This window comes from Thrips palmi, unplaced genomic scaffold (assembly GCF_012932325.1).
Source record: "Thrips palmi isolate BJ-2018 unplaced genomic scaffold, TpBJ-2018v1 HiC_scaffold_12, whole genome shotgun sequence".
NCBI classification, from domain to species: Eukaryota; Metazoa; Arthropoda; class Insecta; order Thysanoptera; family Thripidae; genus Thrips; species Thrips palmi.
In genome coordinates this window covers 12,013,608-12,039,968 of record NW_023144623.1, presented here as the reverse complement: position 1 = coordinate 12,039,968, position 26,361 = coordinate 12,013,608, and the positions used below count along the sequence as shown (strand labels likewise).

The 26,361-nt window shown below is 59.9% G+C and overlaps 1 protein-coding gene across 1 annotated transcript in view; it reads left to right on the top strand.

Moving 5' to 3' along the window:
* Positions 1 to 1,767: 1,767 nt before the first annotated feature.
* LOC117640663 (gamma-aminobutyric acid type B receptor subunit 2) overlaps positions 1,768 to 26,361 on the top strand; it is a 151,074-nt gene continuing 126,480 nt past the window's right edge. The window contains exon 1 of the mRNA XM_034377446.1: positions 1,768 to 1,974. Coding sequence (XP_034233337.1) covers positions 1,882 to 1,974 — 93 coding nt within the window. The 5' untranslated portion in view covers positions 1,768 to 1,881. The remainder of the gene's footprint in view (positions 1,975 to 26,361) is intronic.

The following is a 26,361-nucleotide window of genomic DNA, read 5'->3' as shown; positions in this document are numbered from 1 at the left end:
ACCGAAGTCCTTTTTCCTTGTGGTGGCGCACCTGCGTCTTCACCTCCTGGTCGCCACTCCAACCCCAATCCGTCTTAGCAGGGTCCTCTCTGGGTTTATCTCTCTCTCTCTCTCTCTCTCTCTCTCTCTCTCTCTCTCTCTCTCTCTCTCTCTGTGTGTGTCCCTTTTCCCGATTCCACCTCCAGAGCGGCCTGGCCAGGCCAGCCCGCATGTGGCACAGGCACCACAACCATCCGCAATCGACCACCGAACCGCGTTGAAAAATAAACAAAAAAAATCTTGTTGTGCTCGGATAATATTTCTACTCTGACTCTGAGTGGAGCGCCGGGCCGGGGACGCAGACCCAGCCGGCAGACACAGCAGACTGATTCCGAGAGCCCTCTCCGTCGCTCTGTCTCTGTCGCACTCGCACAGGGCGTCCTGGGTAGGTGCGAGGGAGACAGAGCGCGACCAGACGACTCTCGGCGGTCCAGCCTACCCTGCAGGCGCTCCGCATGAATAAGCGAGAGCGAGAGAGAGAGAGAGAGAGAGAGAGAGAGAGAGAGAGAGAGAGAGAGAGAGAGAGAGAGAGAGAGAGAGAGAGAGAGAGAGAGAGAGAGAGAGAGAGAGAGAGAGAGAGAGAGAGAGAGGGATGTGGGGAAGAGAGAGACGTGGGTTCAAATACTGGCTTGTTTTTGTTTGCTATTGATTTTGTTGCTGCGCACATTTCCATGGCCGGCGGCGGGAAAAAGAAGGCGGCGCTGACGCGCTGCGCAACGCGTGTAGGGCGCGGACCGGACCGGAGGGCGCAGCGCGGAGGATTGAATGGTCGGCACAAAGTTTTGTTTGTGCCGACTGGGGCGACTGGGGCACGCTGGGACACACTGGCCCGGGCGGCGCGATATGACCAGAGCAGCAAGATAATGTTGATAGAGGGCGCCACAGTCGCCAGCCCGCGCAGCCCGCGCAGCGCCATGAATGGAATGTGCCTAACTCTGGCGGCGCGCTGCTCCGCCACATCTTCACACTACACTGCCCGCCAACGACTCGAAACTACTTTCCTGCGTTCGCGCCGGCCTCGACGCCGGCCTCCACGGCCTCGGCGCGACCTCCGCCCTCCACTCGGGGCGCCATAAGGGAGGAGAGGCACACCAGAGATAGGATTGGCCCGAAGATGGCGAAGTGCCTGTCGGCGCGAGTGGCTGGATCCCATTTCGATCCTCGGCCGTTTTTCATGCACGACGTTGGCCGCGGACCAAACTTTGGAAGCTGCGGTGTAGAAATACAGCCGCTGACGACCGTCACTTGTTTATGTAATACTGCTCTGTTTACGTCGTCGGTCCGGATGACTTGGTTCGCAGGGTTCACTTTCTGGCGGCTCAGCTACCTTAATGTCGTGTTGTGTAACGAGGGTGACTGAGCGACGTTGTGCGTGCGGGCCGCGCTGCAAGGCCACTGCCAGCCACTGCACTTGCTGATGTTGTTGTTGTTGTTGCAGGGCCCATGGCGGTCGGACGCACCATGAGCTGAGACCCTCCCGGTGCCCCGCCCCGAGCGCGGTGCCGCAGACCGTGTGGCTCGTGGGGTGGCGGGGCGCGGCGGCGAGGACGACGATGAGGCCCGGCCGACGGTGCAGCCGACGGCGGCGGTGAGGCGGAGGCCATGAGGACGCCCCGACGATGGCGTCCGCGGAGCCGGCCGGCCTCGGCCTCGGCCTCGTCCTCCGGGGCGGCCTCCAGGGCGGCCTGGGCCCTGGGCGCGCTGCTGGTGGCGGTGCTGGCGGGGCAGGCCGGCTCGCAGAGGCCCACGTCGACGGGCGGCAAGGACCGTCACGACGTCTACATCGCAGGCTTCTTCCCCTTCGCCCGCTCCGTGCCCGAGTCGCGCGTGGGGCGCGGCGTCATGCCCTCCGTCAAGCTGGCCGTGGACCACATCAACGAGAACCAGGCCGTCCTGCGCAACTACCGGCTGCACATGTGGTGGAACGACACACAGGTACGTCATTCATTGCGTTACACCTCGTCGCCGGCGGCCGAAACACGCGTTTTGAGCTTTAGAGTCGCTAAGCAGGACTCAAACCGAGCGTGTGACCCCACCAATGGATTCCTCGTTTGGAGAGCGATCCATTGATGGGGGTCACACATTCAGTTACAGCCCTATTTAGCGACTCCGGAGCTCAAAACGCGTCCGGTATTTTACCGCCTCCGCCGGCCTTCTGGCCCACTGTGTCGCATCGTTGGTGGCACTGCGGGGAGTGGCGCCGCTGCGCTGTGTCGCTGGGGAGGATCATGGCTGGAGGGTCGTCTGGAGGCGTCGGCAAAGGCGCTCCTCCGGGCCTGACCCCGCCCCGCTGCCTCTCTCCCGGAGTGCCCCCTCCCCTCCCCCTCCCCACGCCACGTGCACGCCACCCCAGCGGTCCCCAAGCCCGATATAGCTCATATTTATAGAGCCATCGCCTCGAATATCGGTAACAATTTTTGCGACGCCGTTTCTGCCGCCCGGCCGGCAAGTTGTGTGTTCCAGCGCGACGCGCGTGTAACACCCTGTAGCCGGGGCCCGTAGGGCGGTAGGGCTGTGCACACGGCAATATACCTGGAGCAGCTGTTGCTGGCTGGCGTGCTGGGCGTGCTGGGCGTGCCCGCCGCGCCGCCTGCCTTTCATTTTGAGAAATTAATTCCCCCGGGAGTCGAGTCGGGAGCAAACGCAGCGGCGCAGCCAGCGCAGCAAGCGGCGGCAGTAAATTTCGCTGTGGCAGTTTGGAGCCGCTCCCCTTTTGGCCCTTTGGCCTGTGCAGCGCCGCGTAGCACTGCGTAGCACCGCGCGGAGCCACGGAGTTGGCTGTCCTACTCGTCTTTCGGGCTGCCTGCCTGCCGCTCCAGACTCGTTTGGCATCGAGGTCATAAGGCCATAGGTCGCGGTCTCATAGCGTGCCGCGATGTCTGGTGTCAACGTAACAGGTCAGAGGACCACGGCCCGCAGAACTGAACAGACCAGAGAGACCAGCACCTGTCGAGCGACCACCCCACTGCCCGCACCCTTTGCTCTCTCTCTCTCTCTCTCTCTCTCTCTCTCTCTCTCTCTCCTCTCTCTCTCTCTCTCTCTCTCTCTCCCTCTCTCTCTGGCCTCCTCCCCGCACCACCCGGCAGTCTTTCTCGTCCGGTTCCCCAAGCAGTCTCTCTATGCCCCTCTTGCTGTGTCGCTGGCAGTGTCGCTGGCAGTGTCGCTGGCAGTGTCGCTGGCAGTGCTGCGACGCCGGCTCCAGAGTCGCGGCAGTACCTGTGCCTTTGACGGGGCCACCCGAACGCCCCGAACGCCCGGCAGTAAGCAATCACAATTAAAGGGTTTCCGCGAAGGCAAGGGAAGTGCTCGGAAGCAAGGGGGCGGGGCCGGGAGGCGGGACTAGCTTTAGATTCATTTTCATTTTCTCCACCGCGTGACGTAAAGCCTGCGCCGCGTGCACGGCGGTCTTCATCACCGGCTAGGCGTGGCCCGGTGCGTGCGCGCGTTGCGTTCCAGGCCACGCTCCACTGCAAGGAGGCCCTACGCTACGCACTGCCCGCGTGATTCTTGCGTCGTCCTTTCGGCTGTTGGGCGTGGCTCTGCTGCGCTGCTGGCGTCCCAGAGCGTGCATGCCGCAACATGGCCGGCGGCACGCTCACGCTCGTGGCACCACGCTCCACAGTGCGGCCAAAGACGCGTTTTGAGCTCCAGAGTCGCTAAATGGGACTCGAACCGAACGTGTGACCCCACCAACGGATTGCTCTCTGAACGACGAATCCACTGATGGGGTCACACGCTGTGCGCTCTACGCTCGGCACCACACTCTCACGCTCTGCGTTACGCCCCACATTGGCCGCCCCACCCATGGCATCCAGTCCCCTGACTCTGCCGGACTGGACTGGGCCCGCGGGCTGGCGGGCTGGCTGGCTGATGGCCATAAATAGTCCGGTCGTGTCGGCTGCACTACCCAGTCATGCCATTCCTGAAGACCTGGAAAAATACAGACACAAAAAAGGCATTTTCTCTTTCCACTCTTATCCCCTTTCCCTCGTTTTTGACGGAAAGAAAAGGGAAAAAAAATGGTGGCTCTATATGGGTGCGGCGCGGCCACGCGGACGGTTACAAATGGCGCCGACAAACGGAAGACAAATCATACGTAGTGCGGGGATTCGAACCCGGGCCGGGTCGCGACGGCGGTACACTGGCAGGAAAACAATGCATCTGGCATTATAGTGTAAGCCGAGTCGATTACAATATCGGACGCACCCCGATGATGATGGAAAGCTGCTTCTGTTAGTAACTAGAAATAACAAATTGAACTGGTCGTTTTTTGAGAGGGCAGCTTCAGCGCAGGGGGACAGCATTACCCTTGTCGGATCATCGACCAGCCTCACTGCGCTTCACGTTTCACGGTGTAGCGGTCTTCTTAAAAGCGGTGCCCAATTTATTTTTATTGCTCGCCGACCGCGTTTATCGTGATCCATTAACGTGTATTAATTTCTCATTACTGGCCGGGGCCGCCGTTCATATTATTATCTTAAAGAGGAGGGGTTGGGCGGGCCGAGGCGGGGCTCGGGGCTCGGGGCTCGGTGCTCGGGGCTCGGGGGGCTGGGGGCAGATGAGCGCCAAATCCTGGCGACGCAGTGCCAATGTTCGAGTTCAGTGGAGCTTGCCGTACAGGGGCGAGGAAAGGGGGGGTGAGTCGTTACCTTATCAGAGCTGCGGATCGCTGGGGATGATTGTTTCCGAATTCACTCTCACCCATGCACGTGTGTGTGTGTGTGAGTATGTGTGTATGTATGTGTGTGGTTGCACACGTGTGTGCGCGCCCACACACACACACACACACACACACACACACACACACGCACACACACACGTTGTTCGCTCTGCTCGCCGCCCGATCCCCCCGACTGCTTCGAAACACTTACTTAGTCCCGCGGCTTACCTTCTAAAGTTGAGAGAGAAGGGGTTCCAACTGGGGCGGGGCCGAGGCGGGGCCGGGGCGGGGCTATGCGCCAGACCCAAGAGTCATTGCGTTTCCTGGCTGCCCCCATCCCCTCCCACAGCGTGCTCACCTTCCGAGGAAACTGCTGAAACTATTTAATGTCGAAAGCTCCCCCCTCCCCTTCTCTCTCTCTCTCTCTCTCTCTCTCTCTCTCTCTCTCTCTCTGCTGGGCCACCTGCTTAGAACAACTAATATAATGACAGAGAGCAGAGCGCACAAATTACTATTTATACGTGACGTAAAATTAAAAATGAATCGAAAGTAATTACGCGTCGCGGAGGAAAAAAGCTTGTAACGGTATCCTGTCTGCCTGCCTGCCTGTCTGTCTGTCTGTGACGGGGCCACTGATGAGGCACTAGGTGCAGGTCTCGCTCCACACGCTGCCCAGGGATGCGGGCAAGCAAGGGCGGGCTCCGCACCGCTCCGCACGGCCCAAGAAATACGTCCGTAAAGGCGGGCAGTGCAGGCGCTCTCTCTGGGCGGGGTGGGTGTGCGGCGGGGCGGGGGTGGGGTGGGGCGGGGTGGGGCGGGGCGGGCGCGGTGGGTTGGGGTGGGGTACTGGCCGGCTGCTTCGCGCGTATTTCCACCGGGATTAGCCACAAAGGGACCAGGGCGCGGTGCGTGCGTCCGTGAGTGCGTGCCAACGTCCGCGACGACGGCCTGGTCGACCTCGACGGCCTGCACCGCCTGGAACAGCCGACAGGCTTTGGTGCCGGCGCGTTGCTGGCCGTGCAATGGCTTTGTTCCTCTTTGTCGCTGATGAGGCGAAAGGTCTGAGCCGCTCGCCGCGCCCCGCCCCACCCCACCCCGCCCCGCCCCACCCCGCCCAGCACGGCACGGCGCAATCGTCCCTAATCTCGATTTGAGGGATAGGGCGCTTTAGGCAACTTGGCACCAAATTGACTCCCGGGGATTTGGGCCGAGCTTTGCCGCGCGCGGCCAAGTTAGGGGCTCCACCCGGCCGGGTCGATGGCGCGGCCTGGTGCGGCCTGGGCAGCGCGGTGGAAGCCCACACGCCGGCCGACGGTTGGCAACCCTGGCCGATGACGTCACAGCCGACCGATCGGGTCCAAGTATTTACGCCTGCTATCGGCTCCATCGGGAGCAGCCGCTGCCCGGTGCACCGCCGCGCCCCGCTGGAGCCTCGCTGGAGCCCTCGCTATTTTCGGGCGAAGGTCGGAGGGCGGCGGGGTGGCGAACGGGTGGAGAGAGGGGGAATGGAAAACCTCAGTACGTTCCCCTTCGCTCCACAGGTTCGCGTTTCTTGCCACCGCGAGAGGCCGGGGCGTGGCGGGGCGGGGCGGGGCGGGGCGGGGCGGGGCGCATGTGCCCGGCATACTGATTCTGCGACAGGGCCCACGCGCTGCGCGCTGCGCCGCACTGCTCCACTGTTATCGCGGCAGGGTGGGGTGCGGCGGCGCGGCGGCGCGGCCCCAATGCACCCCTCCAAGTTCACCGCCCGACGGCCGGCGGGTAGGCAAGCCGGAGCGTCGCAGTGCGCAGCTACGACCCGGGTTGCCTATCCCGCTTTCCTCGGGCGCTAAAACAAGAGCGGACTGTTTTAATTTTTTTTAAAACAACTTCTCGCCAAGAAGTTGCAGTTAGCGGTACCGTACCGAGCCGCTCTACCCTAAAATATGCATTTTTCCAGGCCACCCAGTAACCCCCGCCACCCCCGCCCCACCGTCCGTCGCAATCAATTGTATCTCCCTTTAAAAATCGGCATTAGCACATTTTCTGCGTAATTAAATTGGCGATGGAATTAGGCGGCATGTAGATCCGGCGCTCCGGCCGCCTCTCTGGAGGAACGCAAACGAAGCCCCGGCTCCCAGCCCCTCCAGCCTCCTGCCTCCAGCCCCTCCAGCCCCACAAGCCCCCCCCCCCAGCCTCCAGCCCCTCCAGCCCCTCAGCCCCTCCAGCCCGTCCAGCCCCCAGCCCCTCAGCCTCCAGCCCTCCAGCCCCCCCCCCCCCCCGCCTCCAGCCCTCCAGCCCTCCAGCCCCCCCAGCCCGTCCAGCCCCCCAGCCCCTCCAGCCCCTCCAGGCCCCACCCCCCAGCCTCCAGCCCTCCAGCCCTCCAGCCCTCAGCCCTCCAGCCCCTCCAGCCCGTCCAGCCCCCAGCCCTCCAGCCCCTCCAGCCCCTCCAGCCTCCAGCCCTCCAGCCCTCCACCCCTCCAGCCCCTCCAGCCCCTCCAGCCCCTCCAGCCCCTGGAACGAACGAACCAACGTCTGGAGAAATGCGGTGCCGCTGTCGAGACCGCAGCCCCCCTCTTTTTTCCTTCTCCCCCCTCCCCCTTTCCCCCTCCCCCGCTACCACTGCTCATCTCGCGCGCAAGTTCAAAGGCAAGAAACGAGGTCGGCAGAGAACACACAAATTAAATTAATCATGGCCGGGGCCAGTACACCGAGGGTATTAGAAAAGGGAGGGTGCGTGTAGAAGCAACAGGAGGGCGGGGCGGGGCGTGGCGTGGCGGGGCGTGGCGGGGCGAGGTGACGGCGCCGTGGACACGGATAACGCGCGGGGTTGACTATCAGCGCCCCGGGGGGTCGAAGGCACGGGCAGCGCGTCGTAGGTGTAGGCAAAACACCGCAGCACTGGAGCGCGTCCGTGCCGCCGCTCTGGTACAGTACCAGCCAACACCCAGACCGCCGCTTTTTTTCTAATTTCCAGCTGGACGCTCTTTCCCGCCGCTTGACGCCACGGAGGGCCTTGTTACGGCCAAGCCTAGCGGCCCTCTAAGCCTGGAGCCTTATGACCTGGATGGAGGCGTGCGAGGCGTGCTGGAGGAGGAGACGGTACCCGCAGGGCTCGCCCGACCCGCCTGCATCCAGAGCCATCCCACGCTTTACGCCCCGGAGCGTCTGGCTCGGCTCGCATCGGCGCAGTGCGGCGGCATGGTGGCAGAGGCCACTGCTCTGCGGGCCGGGGCGCGGCGCTGCAAAAACACACACCGTGTTGTTTGCGGGCCGGGCCGGGCCGGGCTGCACGTCGGCCGACGGGGTTCAACTCCAGTACAAGCGTGTTGGTTTGCACTCCAAGTTGGGCGAGGCCGCGGGCGGCGGAGGCCGGGACGTGTTTGCAAGAAACGGAGCATTATTCCTCGGCATTACCATCGCGGGCGCAGCCGGGCGCGGCCAGCCGAGGCGAGGCCGGGCTGTCGAGGCCTTCATTAGTGCGAGGCAAACAAAACGGCGGGAAAAACAGTGGTGGCGGCGGCGGTGTTTGAACCCGGGCCGCTGAGGCCGCCGCCGTCGACGCCGCCCCGGCCCTGGAGGATCAGGCCAGGCGCCTTTAGAAAATTAACCCGGCCCCAGTATGTCCACCCCGCGGCGTTGCCTCGGCCACCAAGATTACGAGCGTTAATACGGGGAGGCTGGGGCGGTGGGTGTGGGGGCTGAGGGTGTGGGGGCTGGGCCGTGAGGCGACGCGACCCGTCACACATGACCGGGCCGGCGCTGCGAGCGCTACGGCCTTGCTGCCCGGCCCCCATCCGGACCCGGCTTGCTGCGGCTTGCTGTTCCAGACTTCGTAATGAAAATTAGTGGGTTGCTGTGTAGTCTTGCCCGGCCTGGCCAAGCCGACCCGACCCGACCTCGCCGCTCGGACAACGACGCGCACGTGCAGGCGGATGCTCCACCACGCCGAGGTCGTGGGTTCGACTCCCGGCTGTTTCCCATTTTCCTGCCCTGGAAATATTTTAAGTGCATTTCGTTTTAATAATGATAGAATTGTACCACTAACTAAATGGATTACCCGGCGTCAAGGTCACCGCAAAATTTTTCCTACCAAATGATGGAAACAACAATGATTTTTTCCGCAGTGTAGTGGCGTGGAGTGGGGGGCGGTGCCCGGAGCCACGCGCCGGAAGGGACCTAACTGAAATACAGTGCACTGCAAATTGGGCGGGCGTGTGACTGCCGTGACGTGACGTCTGGCGCGGCGTGACGGCACGGCTCGGTTCGGCACGGCTCGGCACGGCGCGGCACGGCACGGCCGGCACGTCGCGACGGCAGTGCGTGACACCTGCCGTGACGGGGTCCGCCAGACCCCGCGTCGCGTCTGCCCCCGGTCCCCGGCCGGGTCCCCGGCCCGGTCCCCGGCCGGGTCGCTGACTGCCGCACGACCGTACGTGTGCGGGTCTATGAATACTCTGGCGGCCGGGTGGGCGGGCCTGCCGGTGGCCCGCACGTGGGCGGCCAAGGGGCTCGGCTTTCGGCCAGCAACCTGCCCGCCCCGCGCGCTCGAAATACGCCGGCTGGACCTTTGCCTCCCCGGCCCGGGCCGGCCCCTCACCCTTCACCCCGCCTTAAAATTGCGTCGGCTATCAAAAGCGTTGCAAAGGGTTACAAAGATGCAAGCCAAAATTCGGGTAAAAATGTAAAAAAAAAAAAAAAACTGAATGTCGATAAGAAACGTCCTCAGTCCACTTGACTTTCCACAGAGACGTGAGACGCGTGCGGAAAGCAAGGGCAGGTCTGCACGACGACAGATTTGCTGTCCGTCCGGCGGCGCGGCGGCCTGGCGGGGCTGGAGCACCGAGGCCTCGACCGAGGCTAGACGCGGTTAGGGAGGCATGTAATACATCTGGCGGCGTGGCGAGCATTCCGATAGGGGCGCCACCTACCGCCATTAATCACCGGCGCCCTGGCGGCCCTGGCGGCCCTGGCGGACGGCCCGGCGGCCCGACACGCATCAAGCGGCTACCCCGAGTCAGTCTCGAGTCACGGTGTAGCGGTGTAGCGTACAGGCGGCCGGAAAGGAAACTCGACGCCGCAGGCCCGCAGGTCCGCTCACCGACCCGGAAGCCCAGAGTGCCTCGCTCGGTTTACCCCGCCAGCCCCTCCTGCGCGTCCTCGCCTCCTCGTCGTCGCCGAGGCCGTCTTTGTCTGGCGTGGTCCCCGACGGGACCAGTTCGACTTCGTCCCTTTCACCTTCGACCCGGAAATTTAAGATCGTGGCATTGTCGTGGCTTTTGCTTTCGCTGGCTCGAACGCGCGCCTCCAGGACTCCTCCAGCTCTCCTGCAGACTGATGCCGAGAGTCTTTTTCGTCGCTCTGTCTCTCTCGCACCTGTGGCGGACGCCCCATAAGTCTGCTGCCTCGCCAGCGTCGCATAGTGGGCCAGAAGACCGGCGCAGGCGGCCAACATTCTACAAGCGTTTTGAGCTCCAGAGTCGCTAAAAGGGGCTCGAACCGAACGTGTGACCCCGCCAATGGATTGCTCTTCGAACGAGGAATCCATTGGTGGGGTCACACGCTCGGTTCGAGTCCCGTTTGGCGACTCTGGAGCTCAAAACGCGTCTGGAGTCTTGGCCGCCTCCACCGGTCTTCTGGCCCACTGTGCGTCGCCCGGTCGCGCCCTCGAGTCCCCCATCCTCGTCCTGTGTGCTCTCCGAGGCGCTCTCCGAGGTGCTCTCCCTTTCATCCCGGAGTTCTCCAGAGTTATGTAAACGCACCGCCGGACGTAATGATGCGGTGCTTGTCCTCTTTGCTTGTTGTCTATCTCTGGCATCATTCTGGCTGCCGTGCCCCAAGCCTTCGGCCTTCGCAGGACTCCACGCTTCGCGGCGCAATGAGGTCATCCGAAGATTATTCCTACCAAGGTACATTTTTTTTACAATGTGCCCCGTATTGCCACCGAGAATTTTTCAAAATTGACTGGATTCCTCGAAGTTGGCTTGCTCCGGTTTTCTCTCCATTCTGCTTCTTCCTCACTGGACTGTGGATCGACTCCCACCCGGAGTCGCCGATACTTTTTCCTCGCACTTCCGGTCGTCGTATTCCGACGTGCACTCTTAAAACCTTACGAAGTATTTTGAGCATACATATAACAAACTAAAATACTTTGTTATACGAAGAAATAGTTCGTAAATTACGAAGTATTTTCTTTGTAAGCTTACGTATGCTCAAAATACTTTGTTATACAAACTACTATTCTTTGTAAGGTACAAAATAGTTTGTAAGGTTTTCTCAGTGTGGTTGAGGGACGGGCCTTCCGTGGTAATCACGACAAACGCTAAGCCAATCAGGCCCCGCCGAAATTAGCTGTGTAGCAAGTTGGGTACAGGGGGTGGGGGAGGTCGAGGGGAGGCGGGCGAAGTTTCGGGTACGCGTGACAAGCCGTTCTCTAATTATTGATGAGCGCCTTGCTGTCCCGATGACAGACTTTGAGGCGGACACGGCGGGGGCGGCGGGTCAGTACGTGGAAGGGGGCGGGGGCGGTGTGGGGGTGGGTTGGGGTGTGGGAGAGGGGGTGGGTCACCGCCGCGGGCTTCAGTCAGCAGTGACCGTCCGTCGGCAGGGACACACAGTAGTACCCTGATTCCGAACCACAGTGTGGGCTTTCGTCGCTCTGTCTCTGTCACAGCGTCCATTCGGAACGCCACAGTGCGAGAGAGACAGAGTGGGCGCGTTGTTTGACCACGCCGGCGTTTCGGCGGCGGCGCTAGGCCCCCGCAGTGTAGAACATCGCGTGCGTGACGATTGAAAGGCGGTTCGGCGGCGATAACGGGATGGCGCGCGTTTGGCGGTCGCCCCGACATTATCTGCAGCCCAACGGTCCCCGGCGTTCCCGGCGTCCGCGGCCACGGTGCCGGCGGCGGCCCGGCGGCGGCCCGGCGGCGGCCCACCGCTTTCGGATATTCCGCTTTCTTTTTCGGCGGCCCTTAGTGACGCGGGACTACTCCGGCACGCAGAGGGCTGCCTGGAAAGTGGCTCGGCAGCGTGGCCTGCCATGGCGGGGCGGGGCGGGGCGGGGCGGGGCGGGGCGGGGCGGGGCGGGGCGGGGCGGGGCGGGGCGGGGGGGCGGGGTGCGCGCGCCACCGGGCTCCAGCAGCAGCAGCAGGCCTTAGCCTCCACTAACGACAGCCATCCTGCATATTTATGAGTGGACGGAGAATTCCCCAATGTTGCTGCTGCCGCCACGACGCCGCCACGCCGTCGTTGGCACTGCTGTCGACTCAAGACCCTCCCCCCTCTCTCTCCCTCTCTCTCCCTCTCTCTCTCTCTCTCTCCCTCTCTCTCTCTCTCTCTCTCTCTCTCCCCCTCTCTCTCCCCCTCTCTCTCCCTCTCTCTCCCTCTCTCCCTCTCCGTCTCTCTCTCCCCCAAGGCTCGCGGAGCACGTTAATGGATACCCAGTAAGAAGGCAAAAGTCCGGCGAGCAACACTCGAGAAGCAGGTGCATGGTGCAACCCTGCTTGGTCCAGGACTCCTGCCCGGGATATTGCCTTTTTCTCGCTTTCCCCCAAATTCATTGTTTCAAAAAAAAGTAAGTACTTCCTGCAAGTTGAATTCGGACGGCTCTCTCGTCGCCCTGTCTCTCTCGCACCCGCACGGGACGCCCGGAGCGTACGAGAGAGACAGGCTGCAGGGGGACAGAGGCTGAGCTACGCAGAGCGCGGGTCGGTCCGGTGAATCAGGAGTTTGTTTCTCTGCCCTTCGTTAGTCTGACTGGGGCGGTGCGACGGAGACAGCGCCACAATTTTTGTTTACGGCCCGGCCGGACAAACTTGGCAACAACAGGCAGGCGGGTGGGCGGGCAGGGCCGCGGCGGGGGAAGACACATAGGTGGTCGTTTAGGGTCGACAAGGGACAAACGGCGCGACGGACGCGGCGGGGACGGGACGGGTACGGGACGGCACGCCGGGCACGGCCGTGGGCACGGGACGAGCCAACCGGAGCAGCCTGTCCGGCGGCAGAGATCCCGCCCGTCAGCCCGTCAGCCCGGACACTGCCAAAAATGTGGAGGAGAGCGGCAAGAAACAACGCAAAAATGAATTTAATTGAAAAAAAAAATTAATATTTCCAAACTATATAAGCCGAGGGGGTAACAACTGGTAAATTTTGTGTCAGCCTGATTACGGATTACCGGATTACCCCCGAATTACCTGTACTACCTGTATTATCTTTGAATTACACAGGATTACCTCGGATTCAAATTTTTTCCGGATGACCCCGAATGACTCCGGATCACCGAAGTCGTTACCTCCCCCCCCCCCCTCGATATAAGCTGACCCACAACTTGCACGACTCTCATCTTTTAGAAGAAAATAATTTTGTCCGAGTGTGTCGACTGCCTATCTGTCTGGTTGTGTGTGTGTGTGTGTGTGTTTGTGTGTGTGTGTGTGTGTGGGTGTGGGTGTGCGTGTGTGTGTGTGTGTGTGTGTGTGTGGCAGCACGTGGCCGAGTGCGGGGACGCTCCTAACTAACTTACCGGCCGCTCCATCCGGTGCAAACTCCCAAACAGCCCGGCCGGACTGGCTGTGGACGTCGGCCTTATCGACATACAGTTTTAACGCGGACGCCGTAAATAACCAAGATAGCGGAGCCCTAAAGGCCCGGCGCACAGTGGGCCAGAAGGCCGGTGGAGGCGGCCAAAACTCTAGACGCGTTTTGAGCTGCGGAGTCGCTGAATGGGAATCGAATCGAGCGTGTGACCCCACCAATGGATTGCTCTCCGAACGAGGAATCCATTGGTGGGGTCACACGGTCGGTTCGAGTCCTGTTTATCGACTCTGGAGCTCAAAACGCGTCTAGAGTTTTGGGCGCCTCCACCGGCCTTCTGGCCCACTGTGCAGGGTCGTCCGGCTACCTGGCACACAATTGAGTCCGGCGGATCGCTCGGCCCGCCGCTTGCCTCGCATTGTTTGCTGAGGGATTCGGTTTCCGCCCGAAGGGAGAAACGCTCCAATATTTATGCCCATCCATCAGCGGGTCACAGGGGCCCGTGGCGGGCCGCCCGGACGTGGAGGGGGTCTGAGCCGGCACAGCGGGGAAGCATTAGCGGCCCTTACCTTAACGGGTTGGCCGGCAAGCGGCGGCCGGCGCCGTGCACCAAGGGGAATAAAAATCTGTCTTTTGTTGGTTAAAAAAAAAATTGACTGATTAACCAAGCTCGTCACATTTGTATTAACGTGAATTGTCATGTTCTGAAAAAGAGGCTGTTTTCTTTACTCGATCTTTCCAGTCCACCGTCTCGCCGAAAACCGAAGACCGCTTAAAACATCAATAAGAACAACCAGCCATCATTCATTCCTGTTAGAAAGTCTAATCGTGTAAGGTCGGCCCGGGGCCGCGACACTCCGCCTTGCTGTGGAGCGCGCGACGATTTGGCGGTGTTATCGAGGGGTGGGGATTTGTCTGCTTGGATTCCAGGAGGGCCCAGCCGGCCCGGCCGCCCGGCCCGACACAGCCCCCTGAGGGGCTCAAGTCGCCTTCGGCCGCGCCGTGCCGGGCCGTGCCGAGCCGTGCCGAGCCGTGCCGAGCCGTGCCGAGCCAAGCCGTGCCGGGCTGGGACCGCAAACATACCGCCCGCAATGGAAACATCAGACAGCGGCAATCACTCGGCCCGGCTGTGAAGTGAAGGGCGAGGGGGAGGGGGAGGGGGAGGGGCCGGGGGCAAAAGCCACTGAGCTGTGCCAAGAGGCACCGAATATATACGCCCGGCTGGCCCGCACTCGACGGCCGGCCCTTAATTCAATTCCAGAGAATGTGGCAGGTGCCGTGCGTTTTCACGTTTTGTTCTCCGCTACCCCTGCTCTTTTGCTCGCCCGAACCTCTCTGTTTGTCCGCCTGTCCGCCGCGTAGACACCGCGTTGCGCTCGCCACAAAAGCGGAATGACCCTCCTCTGCAGCGCATCCTGACATGCCATGTCATTTGGCCTGTTACTACTTCATTGTGTCTGGCTCCGTTTGTGTGCGTGTGTGCATGTCTATGTGTGTTTGCGTTTACTTGTTGGCGGCTGGGTGAATGGCTTCTATAGTTGTGAAAGTCCAACTAATTCGGAACACTCACTAACACACACACACAAACACACTAACACACACACAGAGGCGCATCGCGCGCGGCCCGCCCCACATAGTCGCTTCTCCGGTCACATGGAGTTTGACGCAGTCATATAAATGAAACAGGACATGCAAGGCTGTGCAAAGCTGGCTCCCGCGCTGTAAGCCGTCTCTCTCGCACTCATGGGGCGTTGCGACAGGAGTGGGATAGAGACAGAGCGACCCGGTAAATCATAACGCCGCCAGCAAATTGCAGGCATTGCGATGCACGTTTTATGCACCTATAATTCACGAAAGCTGCACACCGTATGTACGGTGTAATAACAGCGTCTAGCTGCCCCGTCTGGGTGCCCAGCCAATCATCGCCTGAGTCGACTAGGCCTCGACAGGGTTCCAGCCCAGCTCCTCCAAATTATTGTTTTTTTTTTGTTAGAATTATTGAATTTTCTTTACTTTCATGGGGTTACCGCAACGAACTGACACACCAACGCTGAATGGCTGCACAGATCGTACTCATTTCAGCACAAGCCGAGCGACACTCGCTCACCAAAAGCGAAAGAAAAAGAAAAACGAAGCAGAAGTGTGAACGCCCGGCGTTTGGAATCGATAATTAAGCAGGCTAGCCAGCCCCGCGCGCCCCGGCGCGCCCCGCCGGACCCGATTGCCAGTGTTGCCACCCTGCCGCCGTGTGGCACTACTCACACGCAAACGAAACCGACACGTTTACCCCCGGCAGTGGGGTGGCTGGTGGTGGGGGCGGGGGTCCGCTTTGGAGTGTAGGCCCCGGCCCACAGTGGGCCAGAAGACCGGCGGAGGCGGCCAAAGCTCCAAACGTGTTTTGAGCTCCAGAGTCGCTAAAGGGGACTCAAACCGATCGTGTGACCCCACCAATGGATTCCTCGTCCGGAGAGCAATCCATTGGTGGGGTCACACGTTCGATTCGAGTCATTTTTAGTGACTCTGGTGCTCCAAACGCGTCCGGGATTGTGACCACCTCCACCAGTCTTCTGGCCCACTGTGCGGCCGCGCCGGACCGCGCGGTTCAAGGTTATCCCCGTGACTTGGCCGCAACGTCTGAGCGAAGGCCGAAACATCACATGCTTGAGCACCTCTTGGTTTCCACCGATCGTCTTCAACGACGTCGACACAGCGCCCCTGAAATAAACTTTGCGATGAAAGCAGCAAAAAAAAAAAGCAAAAACAAAAAAAAGGCGGAAGAGCCTCTTTTCTCCTCCCTGGGAGTCGCTTTCTTTGTCTTTTTTCCGCCGCCTCTCATTGAGATAAGCGAAAGGGGCGCCGTTCGGAGAGTCGAGGAGAGTTTTGTCGCGCGGCCAATGCGATGCCGGCCGAGAGAGTGAGTGCTCCACTCGATGGGCTGCTTGAGGGAGAGAGAGCTGGAGAGTGCTCGGAGGGAGAGAGGCGGTGCAGGCGGCGGCGGTGCAGCGTCGCGACGCCGGGGCGCCCCTTTGAGCTGCAGGCTGTGAGTGGGAGGCCGTCCCTCTCGCACTCACGGCTTGAAGGGTGCGAGAGAGACAGACTGACGGGGAGGCAGCGAGGCACGTCGGCACGGCGGCGTGTGTGCGTGTGATCGGTGCTGCCGACCCTCAAAGAGGGGCTGTCTGACGGCGTGCTTCTCCAGCAACTACTGGCACACACTTTCTTTGGCCGCGCCGCCGGCGCGAGCCGAGAATCTCGATGCTTTCGTGGAATAAATTGGCGGAGTATCGTCTTATGAAACTCCGTTATCATCGTCGATGAAAAACAAGTAAATTTGAAAGGAGATTCCGGAGTGAGTGGTCATCGGACAGAACAACCTATTTTCAATGGGTTTCCCATGTGACTTACGTCCTTATGCCCAACGGCCGCTGGAGTGTTTTCAGGATTACGATAAACCCCGTTGCCACGAGCGCACGAATTCTCGAGGCACGTTCCCGTCGCCGGCTTGCCGGACACTTTCCGGTGCGACCCGGCACGGCACCGGACGGCACCGGACGGCACCGGACGGCTCAGGCCAAAGCCGGAGTCCCTGCGGTGAAGGCGGCCAGGCGAAACGGCGGCCCCTTAATTATCCCAAATCCAAGTTTACACCCAGAAATATGGCAGCCGAGCTCATTGCGGGGCGGGGCGGGGCGGGGCGGGGCGGGGCGGGGCAGGGCGGGGCGGGGCGAGGCGGGGCGGGGTGGGGTGGGGTACGGCCTAGCCGCCATCTTGGCACCTGACTGCCCAGACGACCCCGCTGCGGATTTACGCGTCCCTAGCGCCTTGCAGCGTAGGCAACACTCGGAGCCGCTGCGCACCCGTGTGCGGCGCGTTGCCTACCCTGCCGACTGCAGGCGCTTCGGAGTCCCGTCTGCCTCTCTGTTTACCTGTCTGTCTGTCTGTCTGTCTGTCTGTCTGTCTGTCTGTCTGTCTGTCTGTCTGTCTGTCTGTCTGTCTGTCTGTCTGTCTGTCTGTCTGTCTGTCTGTCTGTCTGTCTTTCTTTCTGTCTGTCTGTCTGTCTGTCCGTCCGCCTGCCTGGCTAATCCCCTCTTTTCCTCTGTGCAGGTGAGTGCGTCGTCCCCGGCTGATCCAGAGGCCTAAGGAAGGCGTGCGGTGGGTGGGCACTATTAATTTGCGGCATGCTGCGCGGGCGCAATTTCTAGGCGGCGCGGGCCGTTGTTAACTCGGCCGGCCCGTTAATTTGGCTCCCCGAAAACACAAGGCCCGCCCCCGCCACTGCGAGGCGGGAAAAAAAATGGAGCTGGCGAGGAGGGTGTAATGTATGTCGTGGTCGCACCGCGAGGAGAGTGCGTGCGCACTGTGAAATTCTACTATATGAAGATGGGATGAAATGAGCACACTGTAAAAAAGCTGAAAAAGCGCACTGTAAAAAGGTAACATCAACTCAAATGAAACCTTTAACTTTTATTTCCAAAGATCACAGGGGTTCTTTTTTCTTTAACAAAATGGCATCACTGTAGAAAAACCTACCGAAATTCTCGTCAATCTTTAAGGGCAAAGGGGAGTGACAGAAAGAGGCCGCAAAACCAGTGGATGTGCCTTGGAAAAAAAGAGAGAGAATTGTTGGAACTAATTACTAATTATGAAAAAATGATTCTCGGAGGGCGTGCGATCTCTGGCCGAGGCCTCTGGCCCTGCCTCGCCCTGACAGGCATATAAATGTCCTGATGGCGGCCGAGCCGTGCCGAGCCGTGCCGAGCCGTGCCGAGCCAGGCCGTGCCGTCAGGGTCGTGGCGTCGTTACCGAGTGGCCCGTCCCCCGAACGAGGAACGCTCCGCGCGTAATTATCGAAGTCATTGACTGGCCTAGCCCGGCCGCCCAGTCCGGCCGCCCAGTCGACCCAGTAGACCCGTTTGTCCACTGCGCCTCCCCCTTTTGCTCGCATTTTTCCCCCTCGCGCCGTTTCGACGCCCTGGGTATGGCTCTGGATGGAGGAGGGTGAGCACACGTGGCGTTTTTCCTTCGCCCGTATCTCACAGCAGCCTCACGACCGCTATGAGTTGGATGGCGGGAAGTGAGAGGTGGAATCCAAAATCAAAGTATTCCCAATGTCGCTGCCTGAGATCGCCTCCCCGCTCCAGTCGAGGCGTTGCAACGGGAGTCAAAGTCCTGGCTTGTATCGAGCGTCGACTTTGACGGGCCCGCCGCCTCGACCCATTCTCAGATTGCCCACTTTCGGGCGGCGGTGCCCCGAGGCCGGGCCGATCCCGTTCCCAGGGGATCCCGTTCCCAGGCGGTGAGGATCCCCTCCACTGCGTTTCTCTAAGCGATTCCACTTTCGGGAGCTTGATCAGCCCTCTCCATCCCCCGTGTGGGTCGGCCAATGGAAGCCTTAAAAAAAGGAGAGAGAGAGGAGAGAGAGAGAGAGAGAGAGAGAGAGAGAGGGAGAGAGAGAGAGAGAGAGAGAGAGAGAGAGAGAGAGAGAGAGAGAGAGAGAGAGAGAGAGAGAGAGAGAGAGAGACGTTGGAGTGAAAAGTAAAGTGTGTCAGGGCGGGTCGGGGATCCGGAGCGATCGTCATCACGGAAAGTTTATACTACAGCTTGCCTTCAGGGACCCGACCCGCGACCCTCGGCGAGCTCGCCGCCCAGGAGTGCCGTATAGGGTGGCGGCCACGGTGGTGCCGGCCACGGTGGCAGCGCCGACGCCGCCGACGCAATTTAAGCTGGCGGGGGCGAGAAGGGGAAGGGAAGGGAGCACGGGAGGGGAAAAAAAGGAAAGCAAAATTAAATGGTCTATTATTGTGAAGACAGAGGGCGGACCGCAGGGTCGTGTGTGTGTGTGTGTGTGTGTGTGTGTGTGTGCGTGTGTGTGTGTGTGTGTGCACGTGTGTGTGTGAGCGCGTGCGTGCGTGTGTGCACGGAGTGAGAGTTCACACTGCTTCGCATCTAAAACGAAATGGGCCGCCTTCGGCCCGCTTGTGGACTCGTTCGTGTCACTAAAATTATATTTCTTTTTGCGATAAGCAAGCCGCCGCGAAATCCTTCGCGAAGGTTTTAGCAGTGCAGCCTCCGCTATTTTATTTTTTCCGTGGCGATTTCAGGGGAATTTGGTTTGAGGCGTGCAGGCGCGGGCTGGCGGGCTGGCGGCGCGCCAGCGAGGCCGGGCTTTGGCAGGCTGGCTCGCTCCGGCGCAGCCGATCCCGAAGTGTCTCTGTCTCTCTCGCACCCCCTGCGGGGCGCCCCGTGAGTGCGACAGAGACGGAGTCACACTTCGGAACCAGTCTGCTAGCTGCTGCAGCCTGAGATACGCTTTGTCGTGGCTTTGCGCTCGCGGGAAAAGGGATCGCCGCGTCGCTCTGCGTCGCTCTCTCTCTCTCTCTCTCTCTCTCTCTCTCTCTCTCTCTCTCTCTCTCTCTCTCTCTCTCTTTCTCTTTCTCTCTCTCTCTCTCTCTCTCTCTCTCTCTCTCTCTCGCCCCGATTAGGACGTCGCGGAAATGAAATGTCGTCAGGCACGGGAATCTCATTACAGCGACACACGACGGCCCTCTCGGAAGGCCCTTTTCGGAAGGTCCTTTTGGAAGGCCGCCGTTCGTCCTCGGCGGAAAAAAAGGGCAACTTGTCGCGAGCAGCGCGACTGGAAAGCCATTCGCCTGACAGTGGAGGAGGACGCGCTGGCGCAAAGCGCGCTGCGGTGCGGTGCCTCGTGCGGGCCAGCACTACCTATGGGGCAGGCGTGTCATGATTGGGTTATGCAAACGCTGTCACCCACACACACACACACACACACACACACACAGACAGACACACACACACACACACACACACACACCGCGCGTGCGCTAACGTGCACTAACGCACGCCCAGACAAACTCAAACACGGAGGGCCTGGGCACAAAGACGACTACGCGCCGCTACGCGCCCTTGCGTCGGCGTGCGTGAAGGTCGGTGTAGGTGTTCTTACACTCTCAGACACGGACACACACACTCACAAAGTCACAGTGTTGACCGGGTGGCCGTTTGGCGCCGTGTCGCGCCCAGTTAGGCTAGCGGCTGCCGGCTGGCGGCGGCTGGCCCCGTTGGCAGTGCCTTGGCACAGCAGTGCAGCGGCGTCCGAGTCACACGTTTATTGCTTTTCCGTGACACTTGAGACAGAACGAGAGATAGAGCGGGCCGAGTGGGGTGGGGCCGGCCAGGGCCGCCAGGGCCGGCGGGGACAGTTTGGCGGGGCATTGTTGTGAGGTTCGGAGTCCAAGCGGCGGCGGGGCGGCGGGGCGGCGGGGCCACCCACTCCAGACCTCCCTCTGACCGGCCTCGATTGCGTCGCCGGCAGGTAGCGGGCACTGGCCTGCAGAAAAGAACACAGAAAACGACAACAAAAACAACGCTTTTGACAGAATGAAAGAGAGCTATGGAGTTTGGGACACGCGAGACGACGTCTGACCGGGCGGCAAAAAAAAAACAACTCCAGACGCGTTTTGAGCTCCAGAGTCGCTAAGCTGGACCGAAACCGAGCGTGAGACCCCACCAATGGGTTCCTCGTTCCGAGAGCAATCCATTGGCGGGAGTCGCACTTTCGGTTTTAGTCCCATTTAGCGACTCTGGAGCTCAAAACGCGTTCGGTATTGTGACCTCCTCCACCGGCCTGCATGTCTGCGTGCTCAACGTGCCCTCCGCGCCCCGCCCCACCCCACCCCGCCCCGCCCCACCCCACCCCGCCCCGCCCCGCCCCGCCCCGCCCGGGTCGCCCGATTCCCGTTGCCCTCGAAAAATGGGGAGTGCCCCGCGGCGTTCCGGTTCGCTCGCTGTGGAATGGACTCACGGCTCATTCTTAACAATATTTGCATGGTGGAGAGGCAGGAAGGGAGGGCGTGCCTGTGTGCGCTGTGTGTACGTGTGTGTGCCATGTGCGAAGCTCAATAGCTGGACGGGCTGCCGTGTGTATGTATGTGTGTGAGTGTGTGTGCGCCGAGCTCAATAGCAGAACACACACCGCTGGTTTCGAGTTTTATGTAAATTCAATACATAAAACCTACAATGGTCAAACTTCCTAAAATATAAAATTGAAAAATATTGATATTTTTAGGCACGAAGTAGCCTTATAGTATACCCAGGATTCAGCCGGCCCGAGATTCGATTTGTGTGGCCCTTTATGCATTTCGGAAATTTTCTATACGATTTTAATGAGATTTTGCAGACTTGTAGAACTTTGAACGCTGATTCTAATGCTGAAATCTGGTTAAAAAGTCAACGGCCAATTTTGAGAAATTTGCTGTCAAAATCGCCGTTTCCATGGCAAAACTCGACTCGTCAAAGGAAAAAAAAGGGAGTGGGGGGAGCCGAGCCGAGCCGGACCAATAGCGGAGCTTCTTTTTGGGTCTGTACAGCTTACTCCAAAAGCTGAAATAGAACGTTCGAAATGAAAAATTTCTTTGACTGCAGGTAGACAAGATGCAACAATAGAATTGGTGTCGTTTCGAACGTGGCCATTTGGATCGGCCGGCCGGCCAGTGACTTTTTATGAGAGTGTTCCGCACCAATCCCGCACCGCTGCGTTGTTGTTTTTGTTGTTGTTTTGTTGAAAATTTTTGTTACCCTTCAAATCGGAGTGAATTGAGCCATTTAACTGCGTACCTGTGCACATGCATCTGAGAATTATCTTTCCTTAATGTAGTTTAAGAGTCGCTTTAAGACTTTTAGTCTCTTTTTGAATAAGCTGGTCATGTAGCTGCTCCTTTTAGCCAGGTTTGATGGTACTTCTGATTCAGTTAGCACCATGATCACTTCGCTCCACCTCGCGACTTTCAGTGCTCATGTTCCTCGAACAAGACTCACCCGCGTTTCGAGACCATCTCTCTCGAGTTTATAAAGTTTGTCAAGCCAACCGTCGTGGTGTTGCTACGTTGTGAGTGAGAACTATTACACAGAATTGAAGAAAACATGACTAGAGAACCGTAGCCTTTTGAAACAAGCCAAGCAATTCAACGTCAGCAACAATGGAGGGGCGGTTTTAATGCGCGACTATACTCGTGTTTTCAACTTCGCGATTTTCGCAAGGGCGCAGACGCCGACAAAATTGTTGCCAACCCACGAAAATTAATTTACTGCCTTCTTTCTGCTACCAAAATTTTCATAATCATGGACTTCAAAGATGTTCCTTTGTCAGATCACTGCGGAATACATTAGCATTGGAATTTTTCGAATTTCCCGGCATTTTGATTTCTCTTTATTGCCAAGGTTAAATTTTGACGGGTGGCACATAGACCACATTGGTACCACTGCCATTCGTAGCCACTCTTGAGCCACCCCCTACCTTTTACATAACTTTTTGGCTTTCCCGACACTCCTACCCAAATTGACTTCGTGACTCCTAGGATTTCTTGAAATCGTATTTTTTTTATTGTCTCATTCCTTTTGGAATAAAACTAATAATAAAAATGGAGGGAAAAATATGTGGAAGGAAATAATATCGGAAAGGCCCCGTATATATTAAATAACTGTGGCCCGGCCGACGCGCGGCGCCACATGCGGAGACGTGGGAAACAATCACAAGTTGATCTCATCCAGTCAGCCGGTGCGGGGTCCCTCCCCCCTCCCCCGCGCCGTCACCGCGCGAAACGAAACGTAGGCCAATATTGAATTTGGGGCGAGCGGGGCTCTGTAGGGGAGGCCCCGCGCTGCAAGGGCTGCAAGCGAGTTACCGTGCGTTTCGCCGGTTTCACCAGTTTCACCCCTCACCCAATGGGCTAAAGGGCCGAAATTCGAAACGCGCTTTGAGCTCCAGACGCGCTAGATGGAGCTCGAATCGAACGTGTGACCCCACCAATGGATTCCTTGTTCAGAGAGCAATGCAATGGTGGGGTCAAACGTTCGGTTCGAGACCCGCTTAGCGACTCTGGAGCTCAAAACGCTTCAGAATTTCGGCCTCTTCCACCGGCCTTCTGGCCCACTGTGCCCCGCTCCGCGGCCGGCGCGCCCGGCCAGGTAGAGCGTGGCAGCACCGTAACGCTCCCGCACGCTGCGTGTGGTCTACCCTGCCTGTGACAGGCGTCTCAAGTGTCGTTGCATTCCGCTGCCTGTCCGTCAGTCGGTCTGTCTGCCTGTCCGTCAGTCGGTCTGTCTTCCTGTCCGTCCGTTTTTCCTTTCCACCTCCTCGCCTGTAATCTACGCTCGGTACCAGTTAGCGCCCCCGCCGAGTCTGAGCAGTGGAGCGCCGCACTGTCGCTTCGAATGTGTTGCCAACGTATGCTCTACGGGGCGGCGAGGGTCAGTGCGGCTGTCTCTCTCGCTCTGCCGGCGAGGCGCGGCTGGACAGCATTGGGCGGACCTAGCGGACCGAACGGAAGAAGCTGTGCGCTGCGGACTGATTCCGAGAGTCGTCGCTCTGTCTCTCTCGCACTCATGGGGCGACACGTACAGGTGCGAGAGAGACAGAGCGACGAGGACGACTCTCAGCCTGCTGGCGGACCGGCGGCGAGGGTTTAACGCCGCCTGGCAGGCACTCCGGGGGATCGCGGCGCCAGTGACTTCGGCAGCACAGGTCGCCGGCGGTGTCCGAAATAAAATGGGGCCTTCCGCCAAAACTGTGCTAAGTTCCTCATGGCTAGAAAAAACCACCGATCCGGAAATACTCGTGGCGGTTCTTGAATTGGTTGAGGCGCGGCCGGGCGCGGCTGGCTGACGTCCGTCCCGCGGGAGTCGCCCTGGAGTCGCCCTGGAGTCGCCCTGGAGTCGCCCTGGAGTCGCCCTGGAGTCGCCCTGGAGTCGCCCTGGAGTCGCCCTGGAGTCGCCCTGGAGTCGCCCTGGAGTCGCCCTGGAGTCGCCCTGGAGTCGCCCTGGAGTAGCCCTGGAGTCGCCCGGACAGCAAGGGCCTGAGGACGCAGGGCGCAGGGCGGTCGCCCTAAGCATGCCAGTCACGGGGCCTCGGTCCGGGCCGAGCCGTGAGGGGAGGTTGCGCCAATATCGCGTTCTGAACGTGTCACTGCCATGCCGTCCCCTCCGGGCCCCCTCCGGGCCCCCTTTGGGCTCCTTTCACATTACTCCAATTTTCATCCCCCGGGCGAGGCGTGGCGCCCTTAGCCGGCGCAGTGGGGAACCCACGGTCCGTTTCAAAATAGTTCCTGAGAGCGGTGTGTGCGGGTGGCGGACAGAGGGGCAGATGACCGGCGCTGACAGGCAAAATTCAAGGCGCGTTCTCAAGCTCCAGAGTCGCTAAACAGGATTCGAACCGAGCGTCTGACCCCACCAATGGATTCCTCGTTTGGAGAGCAAACCTTTGATGGGGTCACACGTTCGGTTCGAGTCCCATTAAGTGACTCTGGAGCTCAAAACGCATCCGGGAATTCGGCCACCGCCACCGCTCCTCTGACCCACTGTGACGCGGTTTCAGGAAATGGGACATGCGCAACGCAGATTCCGCGCCAGAGGCAGCCGGTCCGCAAACCGAGAACCGCGACCCTATCCCCTTCCGTGGAAACCCCCTCCCCCTCCCCGCAGCGCTATTTTGCCTTCGCCTCGCTCTCGCAATGCACCCCCCGGGACCCCTGCAATCTTTAATTTAACGCCGTTCATAACGCTGCGCTGCGCTGTCCGGGGCCGCGGCCGGTAGACTGATGCCGAGAGTCGCTCTGTCTCTCTCGCACCTGTACGGGACGCCCCGGGAGTGCGAGAGAGACAGAGCGACGACTCTCAGCAGTCTGCAGGCGCGGCCGGGCGCAGCCGTGCCGGCGGCCCTCCGCCTGCCGCGCCTCTCTGGCCGCGCCACTGGATGGCTGGATCAGCGAAACATCATCAAGCGGGCCGGCGCGGCCCCGCCGCCCGCCTGCCCATCAGTACTTGTTACCCAGGCCGCGTATGGTAATTTATCCCCGGCTCAGTTGACATCGATTTCGCAATGGGGGAGGGGGACGGATCGGTCCGGGATCGCCTGTCATTGTAAAGTCCCCCTCTCCCCCCCCCCTTTTCGCGTTGTGCGCCGCGAAACCCATGGCGTAGGTGATCGGGGGGTGTAGGCCGCCCGCTGCTATGGAAACTCTGTCGCAAAATAGGAGCCGCTGGTTATCCCGGCTGCCGAAAAAAAACCGAAACAACAACAACAAAAGTGATTCTATTTTACCACCGGATGTCCCTGTCCCGATCCTGGCGCCGACCTCTCCGTTCTCGTCGTCGATGTCGTCCTGACCGGCATCGAGGGCGCCACGTCGAGTTGAAGCAAGCGCCCTCGCGCGTCGCTCTTCGTTATTCCTCCTTCTATTTTATTTATTTTATGTTTTTTTTTGTTTGTTTTTTTTTGAATCCCGAGTGCCATGGTGACTCTAGGCTCGGCTGGGCTCGGGTTGGGCTTGGCTCGGCTCGGCCCGGAGAGGCCCGTCTTTGACGGTGGGATTTGTCACCCCATCTATATCCCAAACTGTGGCCCAAACCAGCCGGCCGCGCGCGCGCGTGTGTATGTGTGTGTGCGTGTGTGTGTGCGCGTGCGTGTGTGCGTGCGTGTGTGTGTGTGTGTGTGTGTGTGTGTTGCTTGGGTGCGGAGATTTAGGAATCGACTCGCTCGGAGCTGGGCTGGCGGTGGGACTGTCTGTCAGACTGGAAGCATTTTGTCGCCAACAACATGGCGCTGCTCCCCCAAACACGTCGCGAAAGCTCAGTAAAATGCCTCATTTTTCTCCATTTTTTTTGTGGGCTCTCGCCCTCTAAAGGTTGACTAATGAGTGCGTCACGCTCATCGCGCATGAAGACACTCCACTGTGACCATAACGGCCTTCACCCCGCGGGCATTAAATCTAATGACCCCGTCATGGGTTATGGACGCCTTATTGACTGCGCGGGCCGCGAGAACACGGCACGCCCCCATGAATTCGAGTGCGAGAGAGACAGAGAGAGACTGCGGGAAGCAAGCTGCGAAGCGAGGCGGAGATATGGACCGGGCCGCGCCAAGATGGGGTTTCATTCTGACGACAGTGGGCCCGAGGGACCCGGGGATTATATGGCTATGTGAGAGTGAGCGCGTGTGTGTGTTTCCGTGTGTGTGTGTGACGAGAGGGAGAGCGGAATAAAGAATTGGAATAGAGCTGGCGAGGTATAAAGAAGCGGACGAGGCGTCGACGCGGAGGAAGAAAAAGGGGGGGGGAGGATACACCCGGGGGCGGGCAGGGGTC